This window comes from Trichosurus vulpecula, chromosome 5 (genome assembly GCF_011100635.1).
Source record: "Trichosurus vulpecula isolate mTriVul1 chromosome 5, mTriVul1.pri, whole genome shotgun sequence".
In the NCBI taxonomy this organism is placed as follows: domain Eukaryota; kingdom Metazoa; phylum Chordata; class Mammalia; order Diprotodontia; family Phalangeridae; genus Trichosurus; species Trichosurus vulpecula.
In genome coordinates this window covers 119055284-119072360 of record NC_050577.1, presented here as the reverse complement: position 1 = coordinate 119072360, position 17077 = coordinate 119055284, and the positions used below count along the sequence as shown (strand labels likewise).

The 17077-nt window shown below is 37.7% G+C and overlaps 1 protein-coding gene across 2 annotated transcripts in view; it reads right to left on the bottom strand.

Annotated features, from left to right (window-relative positions):
- Positions 1-17077, bottom strand: part of TNPO3 (transportin 3) — a 111821-nt gene that overhangs the window by 36748 nt on the left and 57996 nt on the right. For both annotated transcript variants that reach the window (XM_036758571.1, XM_036758572.1), the window contains exons 6-9: positions 9722-9897; positions 8839-8977; positions 5768-5914; positions 1768-1875 (exon numbers count right to left, since the gene is read on the bottom strand). In XM_036758571.1, coding sequence (XP_036614466.1) covers positions 1768-1875; positions 5768-5914; positions 8839-8977; positions 9722-9897 — 570 coding nt within the window. The remainder of the gene's footprint in view (positions 1-1767; positions 1876-5767; positions 5915-8838; positions 8978-9721; positions 9898-17077) is intronic.

Here is a 17077-nt window from a genome sequence, read left to right as displayed (position 1 = left end):
CTACTGAAATTAGCTATCCCTATTTAGTCATCTCTTCCAAGAACCATGGTGCATAATAAAAGAATACAGATATCTGAAGAAACACAGACCCTTATTCATAGCTTTCTGTTGTTGTTCAGTCATTTCAGTTGTGTCCAACGCTCCATGGCTCCATTTGGGATTTTCTTGGCAAATATACTGGAGTGGTTTGCCACGTCCTTCTCCATCTCATTTTACAGAGGGACTGAGGCAAACAGGGTAAAGTGACTTGTCTTGGGGTCACACAACTATTAAGTATCTGAGACCAGATTTGAACTCAGGAAGATGAGAGTCCTGACTTCAGATCTAGCACTCTATCTACTGTGCCACCTACCTGCTCCCTATTCATGGCTCCTTTTCAGAATTTGATGAATAACATCTAATCATATGCCAGACATTCGACTGATAATCATTATTTGATTATAACATTCCTAATACTATGAGAAAAACACTCTCATACAGGTTTCTTCTTGGGCAAGTAATTCTGAAAGAATCAAGATACTATAAAGTGGGGCTAATAAAAAGCAGTCACATAAAATACCTACAATGTAAATGCTCAAAATCTATTTATGTACTTGCTCAATATCCTATTCCGTTAAGTTTATCCATATAAGTACAGTCTTGGAATGTAAATTCTTGGAGGTTAGGGACCATATCTACCTGTAATGCTATGTAAAGCATTTCCCAGAGGACCATATCCAAGCAGTATCATGGAGTTAAAGAGCTAGAGGGGACTCTTAAGAAATAAGATAGTCCAACGTTCCCATTTTATAGATTAGATTCAACTAGAACTCCTTAAGGTATTTGTATCTCCAGCTCCAGGCAAAGTCTGGTACATAGCAGATACTAGATAAATGAATTAGGATGTAGAGCTGTAAAAACTAAGGCTAAAAAACACTGCCCAGGATCATGAACATAACAGAAATGGGAATGAAATCCAAGATTCATAACTCTCATTTCAATTTTTTAATGCCATGTTGCTCTTTAAGAGTACACTGAAGTGATTTAATGAATTTCAATGAATGTGATATTTTTTTAAAAGGGGTAGATTTTACTGAGTACAAGATTAGAGGATTCCTAAGTGTTTATTAAATCCATTAAGAACTGAGCTCAAAGAAGCATAATAGCCTATCATAGTAAGAAAGAAAAACTAGAATATTTATGCGAAAAAGTTTTGGAGCAAAATTCTACGCAACTAATCATATTTCGGCCTGATTCAATAATCCAAAGACTTTACTCTTTATAACAAATAGTGTTCCAGGTGACAATGAAGAGCACAAGTACACCATTCATTTCTCATTAGCAAAAATATCAACTGTCAGAGACTTGGAGTACTACTACTCATCTTCCAATTCAGCAGAACTATGTCTAAGATGCAACATGACTACTTGCCAACTATCTAATATCAACAGTAGTCAGGAGTGTGAAAAGAAGAAAACACAAGTTAAATTTCTAAGGGACACTGAAAGGAGGCAAATAATCAGAAAAGTAAGTCCCTTCTAGTTGTTAGATGCCAAGGTTCCTAGGGCTTTTCATAATCAGAGATAACTTTGGCTTTCAGCCAAGGAATATCATTTCCAGCTGGTCAAATGAAGCTATTCCACTTTAATACTAAATTAAATCACCCAGTTTCCAAGTAGTTTAGAAGAAATACCAAAGATAAAAATTCAGATAAAGCAACTGCGTAAGACACAACCAAACATAATCCAAAGGTCAGTAAAGTTAACAAAATTGTCAGAATGGACTCACCTGAGAGAAGCATTCCATCGATCCAACCAGGAAGATCAAGTCCTTCACCAAGTCAGACACCCTCATTCGAAATTCCCCAAAGTCATCAGTCTCTTCAGGGACCCCCTCCTAAAAATTCGAAAGAGGAAGAATTTGAGGTTTCCTCTTAGCTCTCTGAAATCAACAATCAAGGCAAAGCTATAAATAATATAAAAGCTTGAAATATAAGGATATTCACCAATGCTGGGTTTCTTTCAAGATGTTTAGGCAAACAAAATCCTAACAATCCATCTTCCTAAACTTAACAGCTATTTCTTCTATAATATATTAATTAAAGTTTGTACCTTTCAGATAAGAGAATGGGGAATCAGGGATGGGGGAAAAGATAATCTTGGGGAAAGGACCTTCAAGATACAGAGGACAAGGATGTAAGACCAACAGGTTTTTTGAAACTTCAAGATATACCCCAAATTGTAAAACAATCAGTCCTCATAACCTGACACAAATTTTAGAGCTGGTAGAGACCTTAAGGGTGATCAGTTGTTCCAACCTATACATTTTATTTCTCCTAATTGTTTATTACCTTTTTGTCCACCATCCCTCTCTTCTAAAACAATTTAAGCCCCCACAGAATAAATATACATTGTCCACAGAAACAAATTCCCACATTAGCCAAGTCCAAACACGCATGCTTCATTCTGGATTTTAAATCCATTGTTTCTCTGGCAGGCAGTGGGTGGTGTGATTCATCTTCAATCCTCTGGATTCATAGTTTATCAGAGGACTTAAAAATTACAAAGCTGTTTTTCTATATAAAGTCATTGTGTAAATTGCTCTCCTAGTTCTACTCACTTCACTCTATATCAGTTCATAGAGGTCTTCTAAATTTCCACCAACACTCTCCATTTAATCATATCTTATGGCACAATAATATTCTATTCCCTGTCATATACCACAATTTGTTTAGCCATTCCCTAACAGGAGCACCTCCTTACTTTCCAGTTTGGGGCTACTACAGAAAGAGATGCTACAAATATTTTTATAAATAGATCCTTTTTCTTTAATCTCTTTGGGGCACAGGCCTGATAGTGGCATAATTAGCTCAATGTACACCCACAGTTTGGTTTATTTGGGGGCATGGTTCCTAATTGCTCTCCAGAATGGCTATACCAATTCATAAAGTGCCTGTTTTCCAAGATCTCTACCAACATGGTTATTTTCCTTTTTTGTCATCGCTGCCAATCTGATGGGAACACTATTTTAATTTGTATTTCTCTATTACTGATTTGGTGCACTTTTTCATATGGTTATTGACAGCTTGCAATTCTTCCTTTGAAAACTGCCTGTTTGCATTCTTTGACATTTTATCAAATGGAGAATGGTTCCTGTTCTTAAAAATTATAATCAGTTACATAAACACACACACACACACACACACACACACCCTCTGAAATAAGATCTTTGTTGGGTTAACTTGCTGCATAAATTTCTTTTACTCTTCTACTTTTAATTTGGTTTCATTTGTGCAAAAACTTTCCAATTTTATAAAATCTAAAATTGTCTTATTTACTTTCTGTGACCCTCCCCTTTCCATATATCTGAAAAGTAATCTCTTCCTTGCTCCTCTAACCTACTTATTATGTCACCTTTTATGTTTCTATTACCTTGGCACAGAGTGTGAGATGTTGGTTGCTAAATTGTTTTACAGGTTTCTTAGCAGCTTTCCTCCCAAATAGTGAGACCTTATTCCAGTAACTGGTGTCTTTGGGTTTACCAGAATACCATAGTCCTGTATTTGCTTGTTTCCATATGCTGGGTACCCAATTTATTTCACTGATCAACCTATTTTTTTTTTACCCAAAACAAAATTATTTAATAATTACTGCTCTGTAATATAGTTTGAAATCTGCTATTAAGAGCTCCTTCCTTGCCACTCCCCCCACCCATTATTACCCTTAAGATTCTTGACTTTTTGTTCCCTCATATAAATTTTTTTTTCCTTCACTCTAGGAAATAATTTTTTGGTAGTTTGACTGACATGACACTGAATAATTAATTTAGGCAGCATTGCCATTTTTATTATATTGGCTTGACCTACCCATGGGCAATTGGATATTTCTTCAATTATTTCTTCCAAGAGTGTTTTATAATTGGATTCATATAGTTCCCAGATGTATTTTGTTAGGTACATTCTTAAATATCTTAAAAATTTCTGTAACTATTTTGAATGGAAGAGTTCTTTCTAGATTATCCTGCTGGGTTTTATTAGTAATATACAGGAATTCTGGTGATTTATGTGGATTTGTTTTATATCCAGCAACTCTGCTAAATTTATTAATCATTTCAATTAATTTTTTGGTTGATTCTTTAGTGTTTAAGTACATCACTATATCATCTCAAAAAGCAGTAATTTTTTCTGCTTATTCCATAAACTTTCTTCATTAAACTTGCTCTTAGTTTTAGATAGATATATTTACAATGTTAAGGAAAGGTCCAGTTATTCCTAAGCTTTCTAATTTTTTTTGAGCAACAACAGGTACAGGATTTTGTCAAAAGTCTTTCCAACATCTATTGACATGAAATACATGATTTTTATTAATTATATCACTAACATTGATTGATAATATTTATATTCTTCTTTATGCTGAACCTGGTGTAAATCCAACCTGGTTACAGTGTATAATTTTTCTAATATGCTGTTGTAGCTTATTTGCTAATATTTTATTTATAATTGTGCCACTGTTGACTAGAGATATTGGCCTACAATTTTCTTTCTCTGCTTTGTCTCATTCTGGTTTATGAATCAAAGTTCATATTTGTATTATAGAAAGAACGCCTTCTTTCCCTATTATCACGAATAGTTTATAAAACAGGCCAGAGAAATCGACTAAATTGTCCCCTAGCTAGCTAATGACAAAATTAGGTTTTATCCACTCCTATTCCGGTTCCCTTTCCACTATACTAAGTTGCCTCTTGCAAGAGCTAAGAGACTGTCTTTTATTATTGTTTTTGAAGTCACCTATGTCTAGTCTTTCAAGTCCCTTTTCAAAACCCTACTTTCTTGGATCAAGGTGTTACAACCCTACTTATTCTTCCTACATAAAGGCAACTGTTAGCAAGGAAAACACCATGAAGTTTACAAAAGACAAAAAACAACAGGAGAAATCAATAATCTCCTACCTATAATTACTTTTTCTGCCTTAATATATGTTACCCTAACTAGGTGTTTAGACTAACAATTCTGGCAGAACAAAGGGTGGGTCAAGTTACTTCCAAGTAAAGATGAATAGTGTTGCAGAAGGAGAACTAGACTGAGAAGTAGATCTGCATACTAGTTACAGTTTACGCTAACTGTCTATGTGACCTAGAAATAAGCTATTTACTTTGTATTTTTTCACCTAAAGGTATTATACAAGATGAATTCTTGGGTGCCTACCTTGGCTTTAAAATCCTAAGGTTTTCAGGTGCCGTTAAAAAATTTAAGTAAGATATGGACCAGTAAAGGAACAGAACAGCTAGTTTCAATGTTAGATTTCAAGTCCAATTTACTCAGATTTGATTTGGCTGTTTCTTAAACAGTATGCATTTACCACTCTAACCACTAAGACTCAGGAAAAGAAATATAATGTACTCAAGGCACTGACAGTACTATAATGAGAGTCAGAGGTTCCTAAAGAATCACAATTAGCTTCAGAAAATTGTGAGGATTCCCAGAAAAAAAAAATTTCAAAGAGGGAAATAAGAGCAAGCTTGAGGTGGCACTCACATAAGAAGTTGATGTCTCAGTGTTTGGAAAAATCCCCAAGAAACAATTCTTAGAATCCATTTCTATGTCCAATATCTTTTTTTTCTAGGCTAATAGCCTTTATTATACCTTCTTCAGGCTCTTTATTGAGAGAAGTGGAGTAACAGGGGATCTAGGAATACCATCACCTTTGTACTCCACCCTCTAGGCTCCCCTCACAACATCATAAAAGAAATAAGAGAATGGGAGTTGGAAATAGAAGGAAGTAAACCTTACATGGTCTGGTTCCAGTTGACAGTGTCTGGCCAAGGCATGGAGCAGACGCTGGATATAAGCTTTGAAAATGCTATGAATAACAGCATCATCTGTTTTGTACAAATGCTCCCCTAGTCGGTACCAAAAGTTAAACGATATCTCCACCACCTATTGAACAAAAAGAGAGTGAGAGAGTAGGTTATTAGGATACTGTAGATCTGAGAAAATAAGTAGGATAAGAGGTGCCATCGCATTTCTTGGGGATTTGAAGAATAAGATGTGACTGGCTTCTAAGTAGCAAGATATGAAATAAATTCACCTTAAATTTCATTTAGATTTAAAATGAATACAAAATTTATTAAAGGCAATTCCACTCCAAAATCTTAAGTGTAAAGCTCCATTTTATTAGGAATATATGGAAAAAGGAGTTGTGAGAGAAATGAGTGATGGAAGAAAGGAAGCTACTCAATCATATAACACTTATATAACATAATATACAAGAATAAAAGCCATTCCCAATAAGTGGTCCAAAGATTAAAACTAAACAATTCTCAAAAGAATTCAAAACTATCATCCATATGAAAAAACCTTCCAATTCACTAATAAGAGAAATGTGAATCAAAACAACTCTGAGGTTTCACCTCACACCTAGCAAATTGGATCAAACTTCACTGCTAATACATTAGTACTTTCTGTAGTAGCAAAGAACTGTTAATAAAGTTGATGTCCATCAATTGGGGAATGGCTCAACAAGTTTTGGGACATGAATGCAATGGAATATTGCTGTGCTGTAAGAAACAATGAATAAGATGAAATACACAGGAAGGTTTATATGAACTGATGCAAAGTGAAGAGGACAGGACCAAGAAAAAAATGTAACACTATAACACTGTAAATGGAACGAACAATAACAAAACACTTGCAACTGAATGCTGTAAAATTATAATGGCCAACCTTGGCCCCCAAGAAGAGATATTAGAGGACATTTTCTTCCCTTCTGTGCAGATGTGGGTAACCATGGGCGCAGAACACTGAACATAGGGTCAGGCTTTTTCAAAGTGTAGATTACCTTGCTAAACTTTTTTTTAATCTTTTTTATTTTCTGGGAGATGGAAGGGGAGTAATACATTGGGAAATATAAGTGGAATATATAAATGAAAGCTATCAATACATTTTTTAAAAAAGTAAGTCACTCTCCAGCAATATCTATCACCCACCCTCAAAAGCAGAAGACAAGGTCACTTGAGGGCCAAAATTCCATCTGGGATCCTCACTATGTAGAGAGTGAATGCACATGTTAAAATAAAACAAATCACTCTAGTAGCTTATCTGCAAACCACTGAAGACGGCTTTCTAAAAAGATCTGGGATTCTGAAGTTAGGCAAAATAACATGGAAAGGGAAAAATTTACAACTCTACATATGAGGGTTCCTAACATCATTTCCCATATCAGATTCAATTCAACAAACATTTATTAAGGGCCTACTGTACACAAGGCCTTGTGTTCAGCACTGATGATACAGGAGTAAAAACAAAACAGTATTGCCTTTATGGTGAGGAAAGGGGGGAAGAAGTGGAGAAAGAGGAAGAAGAGGAGGATACATGTAAAAAGATAAGTAAGTACAAGATAATTTGCAGAGGGAGGAATCACTAGCAACTGGGGAAAGCTTCCTTGAGGAAGGGATTCAAAGATGTGGAGTTCAGGAGAGACTATGATCTAGGCAGGAAGACAGAAGATAGAATGTCAAATGTGGAAAAGAGATGGCAAGACAGTTCTACTTAGGAATGGAGAGTACAGTAAGAAGAGTAACATAAAATAAGTAAAGAAAGGTAGGAAGAAACCAAAATGTAAAGGCTTTAAATGACAAGTCTGAGGAGTTTATACAGGTCAGCCCACTCCATTCATGCTTTAGTCTAGCTGCCTACGTGTCTACTAGATATCCCTACCTGGATAAACTGTAGACTTCTCAAACTCAATGTTATGTTTTCCCTGTTCCTCCCCTAAACTTCCATATTTCTGTTGAAAAAGTCACTATAACCTTCCATTCACCCATATTTTCAACCCTACATTCATCCTTTAATGTTTCTACCTCTACAACTTCTAACATCCATACCCTTCTCTCCAGTCACACAACCACCATCCTATTTCAAGTGCCATCCTCTTGTCTGCACTGTTGTAATAGCCTCCCTGCTTCAGATAGTCTCCTCTGTCTAAATCATCTTCCATAAATCTATCATAGTAATATTCCTAAAACATAGTGTGACATATTATTTCTCTGTCCCTACATCTTCAGTGTCTCCCTTTTGCCTTTAGGATTTTGTACTGGATGTCCCAAAAGTCTTAGAGCAATTTTAGTCTTTAGTAGCAAGGACACCATATTAATTCGGAGGCTATTACAACAATCCCAAACAAGAGGTGATGTGGCTTAAAATAGGATAGCACCCATGTGACTGGAGAAGGATCTGGATATTAGAAAGATGTTGTAGAGGTAGAATCAACAAAATTTGGCGAATAATTGGCTATAGAGGACAAGGAAGAGGTGAACAACAATGATGACTCTATAGCTGAAAACCTCGGTAAGTAAAAGGATAGTGATGTCTTCAACACAAATATGGAAGTCTAGACAAGGGAATAAGGAAAATATAACAAGGTCTGTTTCAAACAGATTGAGTTTTTGACGTCTACACCATGTGTAGGTAGAGATGTCTAGTAGACATCTAGGCAACTAGACTAAAGCAAGACTGGGATTCAGAAGAAAGATTAGGACTGCATATATTAATTCTTAAGTTATCTGTATAGAGATTTAGCAACTATAGGGTTACTTTTAAGCTTGAAGAAAACAGTTCCAGTTAAGAGGTGACTGGACTATCCAACCATAGGAGACACCTATTACACCCTTGGCTATCTCCAAGAACTGTTTCAGCTCACATTCTGAAGGAGAGTGAACACCACGGCAGAGTTATCAAAGGAACTTCTTTAATACATAAATGTAACTGAGCACAATTTTAGTCAGTCAGTTAGAGGAGCTATAGAGTTTGGAAAAGATGACTGGCCAGCTGCTCAAAAGTTGACAGCTCTGAGATTTTCTTACCTCATACTGGGGATGGCCAGCACAGATGAGGAGCAGTTCCAGTGTTCGAAGATCACCTAGCCCCTGGCCTGGAGTACAAACAATTTTTTCAAGAAATGTTTCACACAGTTCAGTGAAAACTCTGCAATAATTCAGAACCCTGTAGGAGAAAAGGATATAAGTACAAAGTCACAAAGCAAGGCATGGATACTTGCATACACAAAAATACTGAAAATAAAACTTTTCTATTCAAAAACTTTCAGGTTACAGATTTCCTCATGTTGATGTTGAACAAAAATATTTTACCACCAAAGAGAAACAGGCTTCAACAATGTAAAGGAAATGGAAATAAGAGACTCCTCAGACAGAGGTCAAACTATTGACTACATGTTCTGTTGTACGATAACCTCAACCAGTCACCTCTGGGTACATTTTATACACAGGCCATGAGCGCAGCAGTCAAAATCACAGAGACTTAAAAATTTTTTCACAAATCATATTCTCAGCATGTATTTTCTCCCTCTCTTTGGCTAGGCCTCATTTCACCATCATTTCTATTTTGTGATTCTATGGACTATCTTCATAGCTTCCAAAGACAGTATTCCTAGGCTTGATGAATCTTTGTTCTCTGAGGTCTCTAGTCTCAGAACCCTTCCTCCCAACTAAGGAGCTCAGTTCTAGAGCTATAAGGAACCTTAGAGGTCATCTAGTCCAATCTTTTCATTTTATAGATAAGGAAATTTGGGCCTAGGATTCAATGGGGCATACTAAAGTGGTCCATATATGCACAAGTCAAATAGACACTGCACAGACTAAGAGTAAAATGTGGATAATAAAACAAACCCAGAGATACAAGTAAAACCAACTTTCCATCCATCCATCCTTTTGTATGCAGTCAACTCACTTGTCTAAGTCTTCACGGGCCACAGCCATATGATAGGCTGCTTCCAAAGTCAAGACCCCTTGAAAGAGTTGCAGGGCCAAAGGTAAATTGGTCTCTACATTCTCAATGGCATAGAGGGCTGAGCACACACAATCTGATGCTGCCTCATGCAGGTTAGATGATGTCTTGTCCTGTTGCTGGGAGATAGCATTAGAATAAGGAAAGAGAGAAAGGGAGACAGGAAAGTGAACACAATTGTTACTGAACAGTATACTCAAAATGTATATATATTTGTAACAGGCATACTTTTACTTTCTCTCTCAAAGAAATACCAACTTGTGCAAACAAATGCAGGCTAAAAAACCTACCAAATGCCTTGGTCCTGGTTCATTACCTTCTCTACAAATATATCCATGACCATGATGGCACTATTGCTACAAAGAAAATTACCAGAACTTTAAGTAAAAAAAGGTAAATATGAGTTTGTTTAGAAAGATACAGACTTTACTTATTTCTGAACTGAAATTTAATGACACTACATTATAAAATAAAGGGACTGTTGTTTTTTTTTTTAAATGGGTTGGGGGTACTTCTAAGTAAATAATAGAGCCTTTGATATTGTTAAGTTATACAAGTTTCCCTTTACAAATTACAAACTTTAGCTAATGTAAAAAATTCAATAAAGGTCTGAGAGGAACACAAACATGTATATGGCTATATCCTTACAAAACTAATGAACTGAAACATCTGGTTATTGAATCAAATAGAACACCATTCAATTATATCCCTCAATATCTCCAACTACTCACTTTTACTATGCTGAAGGTACAAAGTGTTTAAACTATCTGACTCATCATCAAACTGGGACACAGAAATAAAACAGCTTATTCACTACTACCCATTAAATCAATTGGTAGTAAAGAAAGGAGTATAATGAACTGTAACTTATAAACTTTTGTAGAATTTTCATTTTTAAATCAGCAAAATTTCTCTGTTATCTCTCCTCCATATCCCAGATAATAATAAAAAAGAACAAAACCCAGCAAAACCAACAAATACATTAAAAATATAGACAAGTTGGACACCCATGGAAATGGACACCTGTGTACTCCCCATCTCTGCAAAGCAGCGGGGTAGCAGTCTTCTTCCCATATCTATTCTTTGGGGCCATGCTTGTTTTTTAATTTTATAACATTCATGTTGGATTGTTTTGTGGTTGTCGTTCCTTTCATTTAGTGTTGTGGTCATTATACAAATTGTTTTCTTGGTGGTTTACTTAATTTTCTATCGGCTGATATAAATCTTTCAATGTTTCCTTATATTGATCATATCTAGCATTTCTTACAGCACAGTAATTTTCATTATGTTCATGTAAGATAATTTGTTTTGCCATTTCCCAATTGATGGACAGCTAACTGGTTTCCAGTTCTTTGCTACTACAAAAGGTGCTGTTAAATTTTGGTGTATGTGGATGGGTAGGGAGGGGGGTGGAGGTGAGGGAAAGGAGGGCAGGCATTCTTCTTATATTTTGTTAGGTATATCTCTAGTACTGAAATCTCTGTCAAAGGGTACAGATATTTTAGCCACTTTATTTGCCAAATTCCAAACTGCTTTCTAAAATGGTTGCACTGATTCACAGCTCCATCAACAACGTACTAGTGAGCTTAACTTCCCACTAATTATAATCATCTTTTGTTATCTCTGCCAATTCGCAAGGTGAGAGGTGAAACTTCAGGCTTATTTTGATTTGAGTTTCCCTTGTTACTGGATCAGTGATTTGGAACATTCTTTGATATGGTTATTAATAATTTTTAATTCTTTTGAGGATTATTTTTTCGTACCTTTTGACCACTTATCTACTAAAGAAAACACCCCCCCAACACACACACACACACACACACACACACACACACACACACACACCCACCCACTACCAAATGTTTATATATCTTGCATAAAAAATCAGGAGAAATAAACTGGAATTCAAGGTATCTATTTCTCCTTTTATTTCACTATCTCCTCTTTTGTGCTTAATTTTGTATTGTTGGCTTCCTAATTTTTAAAAATGCATATTCAGTTCGCTAATCCTCTCCTATTCAATTCTGTTAATATGTTTTTTGGAATATAATTTCTCTCCTGAGGCCTGCTTTAGACATACCACAGAAATTTTGTTATGTTGCTTCACTGTTATCATTTTTTACATAATTATTATTTCTATGATCTATTCTTCAAACCATTCATTATCTGGCATTTCCCTATTAGAAAGGGATCATAAATCTTTTTAGCTCTATTTCATCTAGCAATTTGTTCAATTCTATACTTTCCCTTGTATTTACCTTTCTATTAAGATTTCTCCAAAAGAGAGGGATTATTGCATTAATTGTCTACATCTTTTTGTTATTCACTTAATTTTTCCTTTATGGGTTCAGATACTAAGGCATTCAGAGCAAACAAATTTAATACTGATGTGGTTTGTTGTCTCTAGTTCTCTTCAGCATAATGTAGTTTCCTTGTTTTGAATTTTTGTTTTTTGCTTTCTCCAATAGGATCATAGCAACTTGTTTATTTCTGGATTTACAGGGTATGCAGTAAATTTTGTTCTATCCTTTCATTTTTATTCTGTATATGTCTTTGCATTTATAGGTATGTTTCTTGCAAGCATCAAATTAAAAAAAACTCACGTCTGTCACTTTCATTTTATTGTACTGTTTAATCCATTCATATTTAAAATTAAGAGTTAGGTTTATATTTTCTTCCATTATTCCATTTCTTTCTGCAGTTTCTAGTGGGTGCAGGATAATCTTGAAGTATTCTAATTTCCTATCCTTTAGGTTTGAAGGTCTTTCTTCAGGTCTCTTGCAGAATTTATAATTTGTCATTGGAACATGTGTCCTAGAGTCGTCCACCTTGGAGATGTGTAGATTATTCTGATTGGCACTTTGTTTTCTGTGTCCAGTAGTTCTGGGCAGTTTTCTTTCTTTTTTTTTTGCTTCTTTTTTTTGGGGGGGGGGGGCGTCAGTTTTCTTACACTGTCATATTCAGGTTTACTGATTTCTCATGTTCTTCTGGGAGATTTATGATCCTTAAGTTTTCTTTGCACATCCTGTCTTCGAGTATTTTGCTTGTTTAGCAATCATGTATTCTTTTAAATTATTGCTTTTTGCTTTCTTCTCAATTGACTGTTCTCTCACATCTCTGGAAAGACTTGCTACCATGGATTCAAATTTTTCTATTCTGCCAATTATTTCTGCTTTCATAATTCTTATTTCTCTAATGAACCACACAGGACCATCCTGCTGTGTTTCCATGTTCTCCTGAGAAACCAGTTTCCTGTGCCTAATCGGGTGTTTTTGAATCACAGTAATTATTCAGTCATATTTGGATTGATTCAGATGTTTCTTGCTTTAGTATCTTACGCGTTGGTTTATCCGCTCACCCTAAAGATTTTTAACTGTCGTCTTCCTCTGGAGTTCTGAGGTCTCCCACCACATACTGGTGCCCTGACTCAGTTACTTCCACTATTTAGTTGTTTGGCAGTATTGCCTCAAGCAGAATACAGGTCCATTTACCTATACCTCCACTTCTTCCACAATGGGGGTGGAGAGAGAGTTCAGTTCTGCAGCTAGGTGCCAAAGAATGATGAAGTGAAATTGGGGGAAAGGCATGCTGGCAAAAACTGAAAGGGTGGCAAGGAAATTGCTGAGTGGATCCCAGAGCACAAGCTCATGGGTTCTACTGTGTTGCTTTGCCATAGCATGGAGGCTGCTGGGGAAGGGGTTTAGTGAACTGAGGAATGACTAGGCATTAGCCTTTTCTGCTGTTAATTTATCAGGTTATTATCTCATTAAACTTTCTGGTGTCTTCAGTCTGTGGAGATGGTTGCAATTTATCTCTTGCACATAATTCTTATGTTGGTGAATTTTGAGAGTTGCTATGGATTGGAAAAAAAATGTCTAGTCCTTATCTTTTTCGTCATGTGACCACAGCAGTGGGGAATTAATTTTTAGGTTTAAATCTCTACATCTAAATTGGTCTCAGTCCACTTGCCCTTCAATTTATGCTTTCTTTTTTCAGCAATGTTTAACCTCTCCATTTGCATTATCTCATTCCCCAATTTGCCTTGAAACTTGTGCAGTTCTCCATTTTCCTGAACCTTTCACTTAACACTGCTGCCCCCTCTAGGTAATATCCAATTTTTTTGTCCTCACATAATTTTTGAAAGGACTCAAGAGGCTTTAATATAACCTATACTCAAAAAATAATCCGCCTGACAATATACCCCAGAAGTAGTCACTCCAGTTCCCAAGGCAGCCCATTCTATTGTGATATCACTCTAAGAATTAGGAAATTTTTCCTGACTCAAATGGATAAGTGAGCTCATTGATTTAGGAGGTCCCTCTAATGACGGTGATCACAAGCCACCCATGCCTGTTTATCGCATGTGGCCCTCATCTAAATCCTCCCAAGAGTTGGCTCCAGAGGGTCCATACAACATGCTGGGGAGCTTTCTGAATTTCTCCGGGCATCACACAGTCACCACTGAAGCACTCTGGCCATCCACCTGTCTCCCCTCACTTCAGTCAGATGACCTGTCAGCCCCTTTTTCTTTCTCCTACATTATTCTTTGATGGCATCCTTTGCCCCTGTTCTTCTTTGGAGTGCCTGGCTGCTTATATGGGGTACCCTGCTCATACGCACCAATATCTTTTTATTGCCCTCTGTGATGCTTATCTTTAATTCAAGAAGGAATGTTCTGGGTCTTGCTGACAGCCACCGGAGAGAAATGTTTGTATGGAAAAGATGGGGCTTTGCTGTTACGGGAAGTTTGGGTCAGGAAAAATACTTTGCAACATCCCAAAAGCAATTCAGTCCTCTCAACTTTGGGCCCAGCTCATTTTCCGTACATATCGTCTGCCCCATATATAAATACTGTTGGAAAACGCTATAGGATGCCTCATTTAGATGTATGCTGAAATGGGAGCAACAGACATTTTTCATCCATTTGGAATGAAAGGTCTTTCACCCAACAAGCATCTTATTGTAAAGGCTGGCATTTCATTCTATGAAATTGAATCCTTTTTCATAATCAATAAAGAAGTAAAACAGGGATTATACTCCCTAAATCAATTATTAGTCAATCGTGAGATGATAAAGACATGGTCCATTGTTGAATATCATCTGTGAAAGCCTGCTTATTTCCTACTAATACCCTCACCATAGATGCCCTTCAGTTTGCGAATAGATAATTCTCATAAGGAGGGAAAAGAGTAGACATGCAGGTTGGTAGCTGTTGATATTTTCTTAATCAACTCTGTGGTGGTAGTGGTGGTGTCTTTGTTTTGTTTTGAAATAAATAAGGTCTGGGGTGTTCTCCTTAAGTGGAGGGTGTCCCCCCCTTAGCGGAGGTCTTCCTTAATCGGAGGGTGTTTCTCTTAATGGGGTGTCCCACCATCCCATGCAATGAAGAATAAAAAAAAGAGCACAAAAGAAATTATGCAAGATTAATCAACATATCGGTTGTTTTTGACAGTCTTTACAATATTCCACAATCATCATCCTTTACCTCTGCAAAGAAAGAATGTGTGTAGGCGTTTCCTCAACTCTTATCCTTGGTTACTATAATCACACAATTTCTTTTTTTTCTTTCCACTTATACTGTTATAGTCATTGTATACACTATTTTTCTGGGTCTGCTTACTTCATTATGCATCAGCTCATATATTTCTTCCAATTAACAGATGGTTTTTCACCTTGTTTTTTGCTAACATAAAAAGTACTGCTATGAATATTTTTGTTACATGGGAAATTCCTCCCCCCTCATTTTCTACCTCTTTGCAGTATATGCCTAACAGTGGGATCTTTGGGTCAAAGGCGCACACACACACACACGCAAGTGTGTGCATGAGCTCTCCCTCTCCCTGCTCCCCCAGCTACTCTCCAATATGCATATGGTTCCAATGGTCCAAGCCTGAAGTCATGAGGATTAGAACCTAGCTCTGATTCTGAGGTCACAGAATTCTAGAGGTGTCTGGACAAACGTGGAGGTTTTTGGAAGGGAATCCAAGAGGAGGCACACTCCATCTGGCTCCTGGGCCTGAGGCTGTTGCCTTTGCCTCCTGTGCTCTCCACTTCCTCCTCTGGCCGCCCTCAGATAAGCCCAGCTGGACCAGCGCCCTGGTCAAATGCTTCCCCATGCTCTATCTGGCTCTCTCTTGTACATACCACAGCCCCATCGGGGCCCTATGAACAATTCATCTACTCTGCCCTGAGGTAGTTTCCTTATCTGACCCAACCAATTCCTCTTTGGCATGGCAGCCTTTGCCCTGGCTCACCTCTTTTATCACATGGCCCTGGGCTTGCTCCCAATCTGCCTAGCCCTCATGGAGTCTGAGCTCCTGCAGCTTCAACTCCCTTCCATCCTGAGTTTACCTGTAGCTGTCTATGTGGCTATCCTGGGTCGATGCCGTAGTGGGCGCTAGCCCGAGGGAGACCCGCAGCACTTGGCAGCCTGTTCTTCAGCATCTTGGACGTCATCCTGGCCTGGGACACCTTATCCAGCCCCTGCCTCAAGGATGTCTGATCAGCATGGTCACTACTACGCTGTCCAAGCCCCGCTGGCTGTGTCAACAGTGGAAGGCAGGACCCCCTAAGCTGACTGAGCTCAACAAGCCCCCCTCACAAAGATGACAGACCCCAGGGAGGGGCTGACCCTACCAGATCCTAATAGATCGGTGACTTGGAGCTTGGCATCTGGCCTCTTCTCCAGGACCCCTGCTTCCTGCCCATCACATAAAGGAACTGGTGGCCACCCCACGCCCTCCCAGTGCTTGTCTCCCAGTTAAGCACAAGACCTCCTAGGTGGATCTTTTTCCCACCCTCCCTTTGACTCTGAAGCTCCCCCCAACACTCCCAAGTTATCCCTACATTTCCCATGCTTTCCCTCCCTTATCTGCAACTGTCCCTCCACCCCAGTCCCACCCTGATGCTTTTCTTCTCCTTACTCATAATCCCTTTGGTTCCAATACGACCCCCCAATGTCCATGAGCCCTCCAACTGAAAATTTTCCTCCCCATTACCCACAATTTTGATTCTTTTCTGTTACCCATCATCCTCCTGGTTTGAATGTTTCTCCTCTCTCCACTGCCCACTAAGTCCCCAGATTGATGCCTGTCCCTCCATTACCCACATTACCACCACATTCCCCTGACCCTTAGAAAAGCTGAAATTGGAAACATGAAAAAATTGCTTGAAGAAGTATTTGCTATGACCAGTGAGTTAGCGTGACAAAATTCATGAGTCTCTGCCCTATTTCGTTTTGTACTCCAAGGTCAAACTTGCCTGTTATCCCAATTATCTTTTGATTTCCTACTTTAGCAT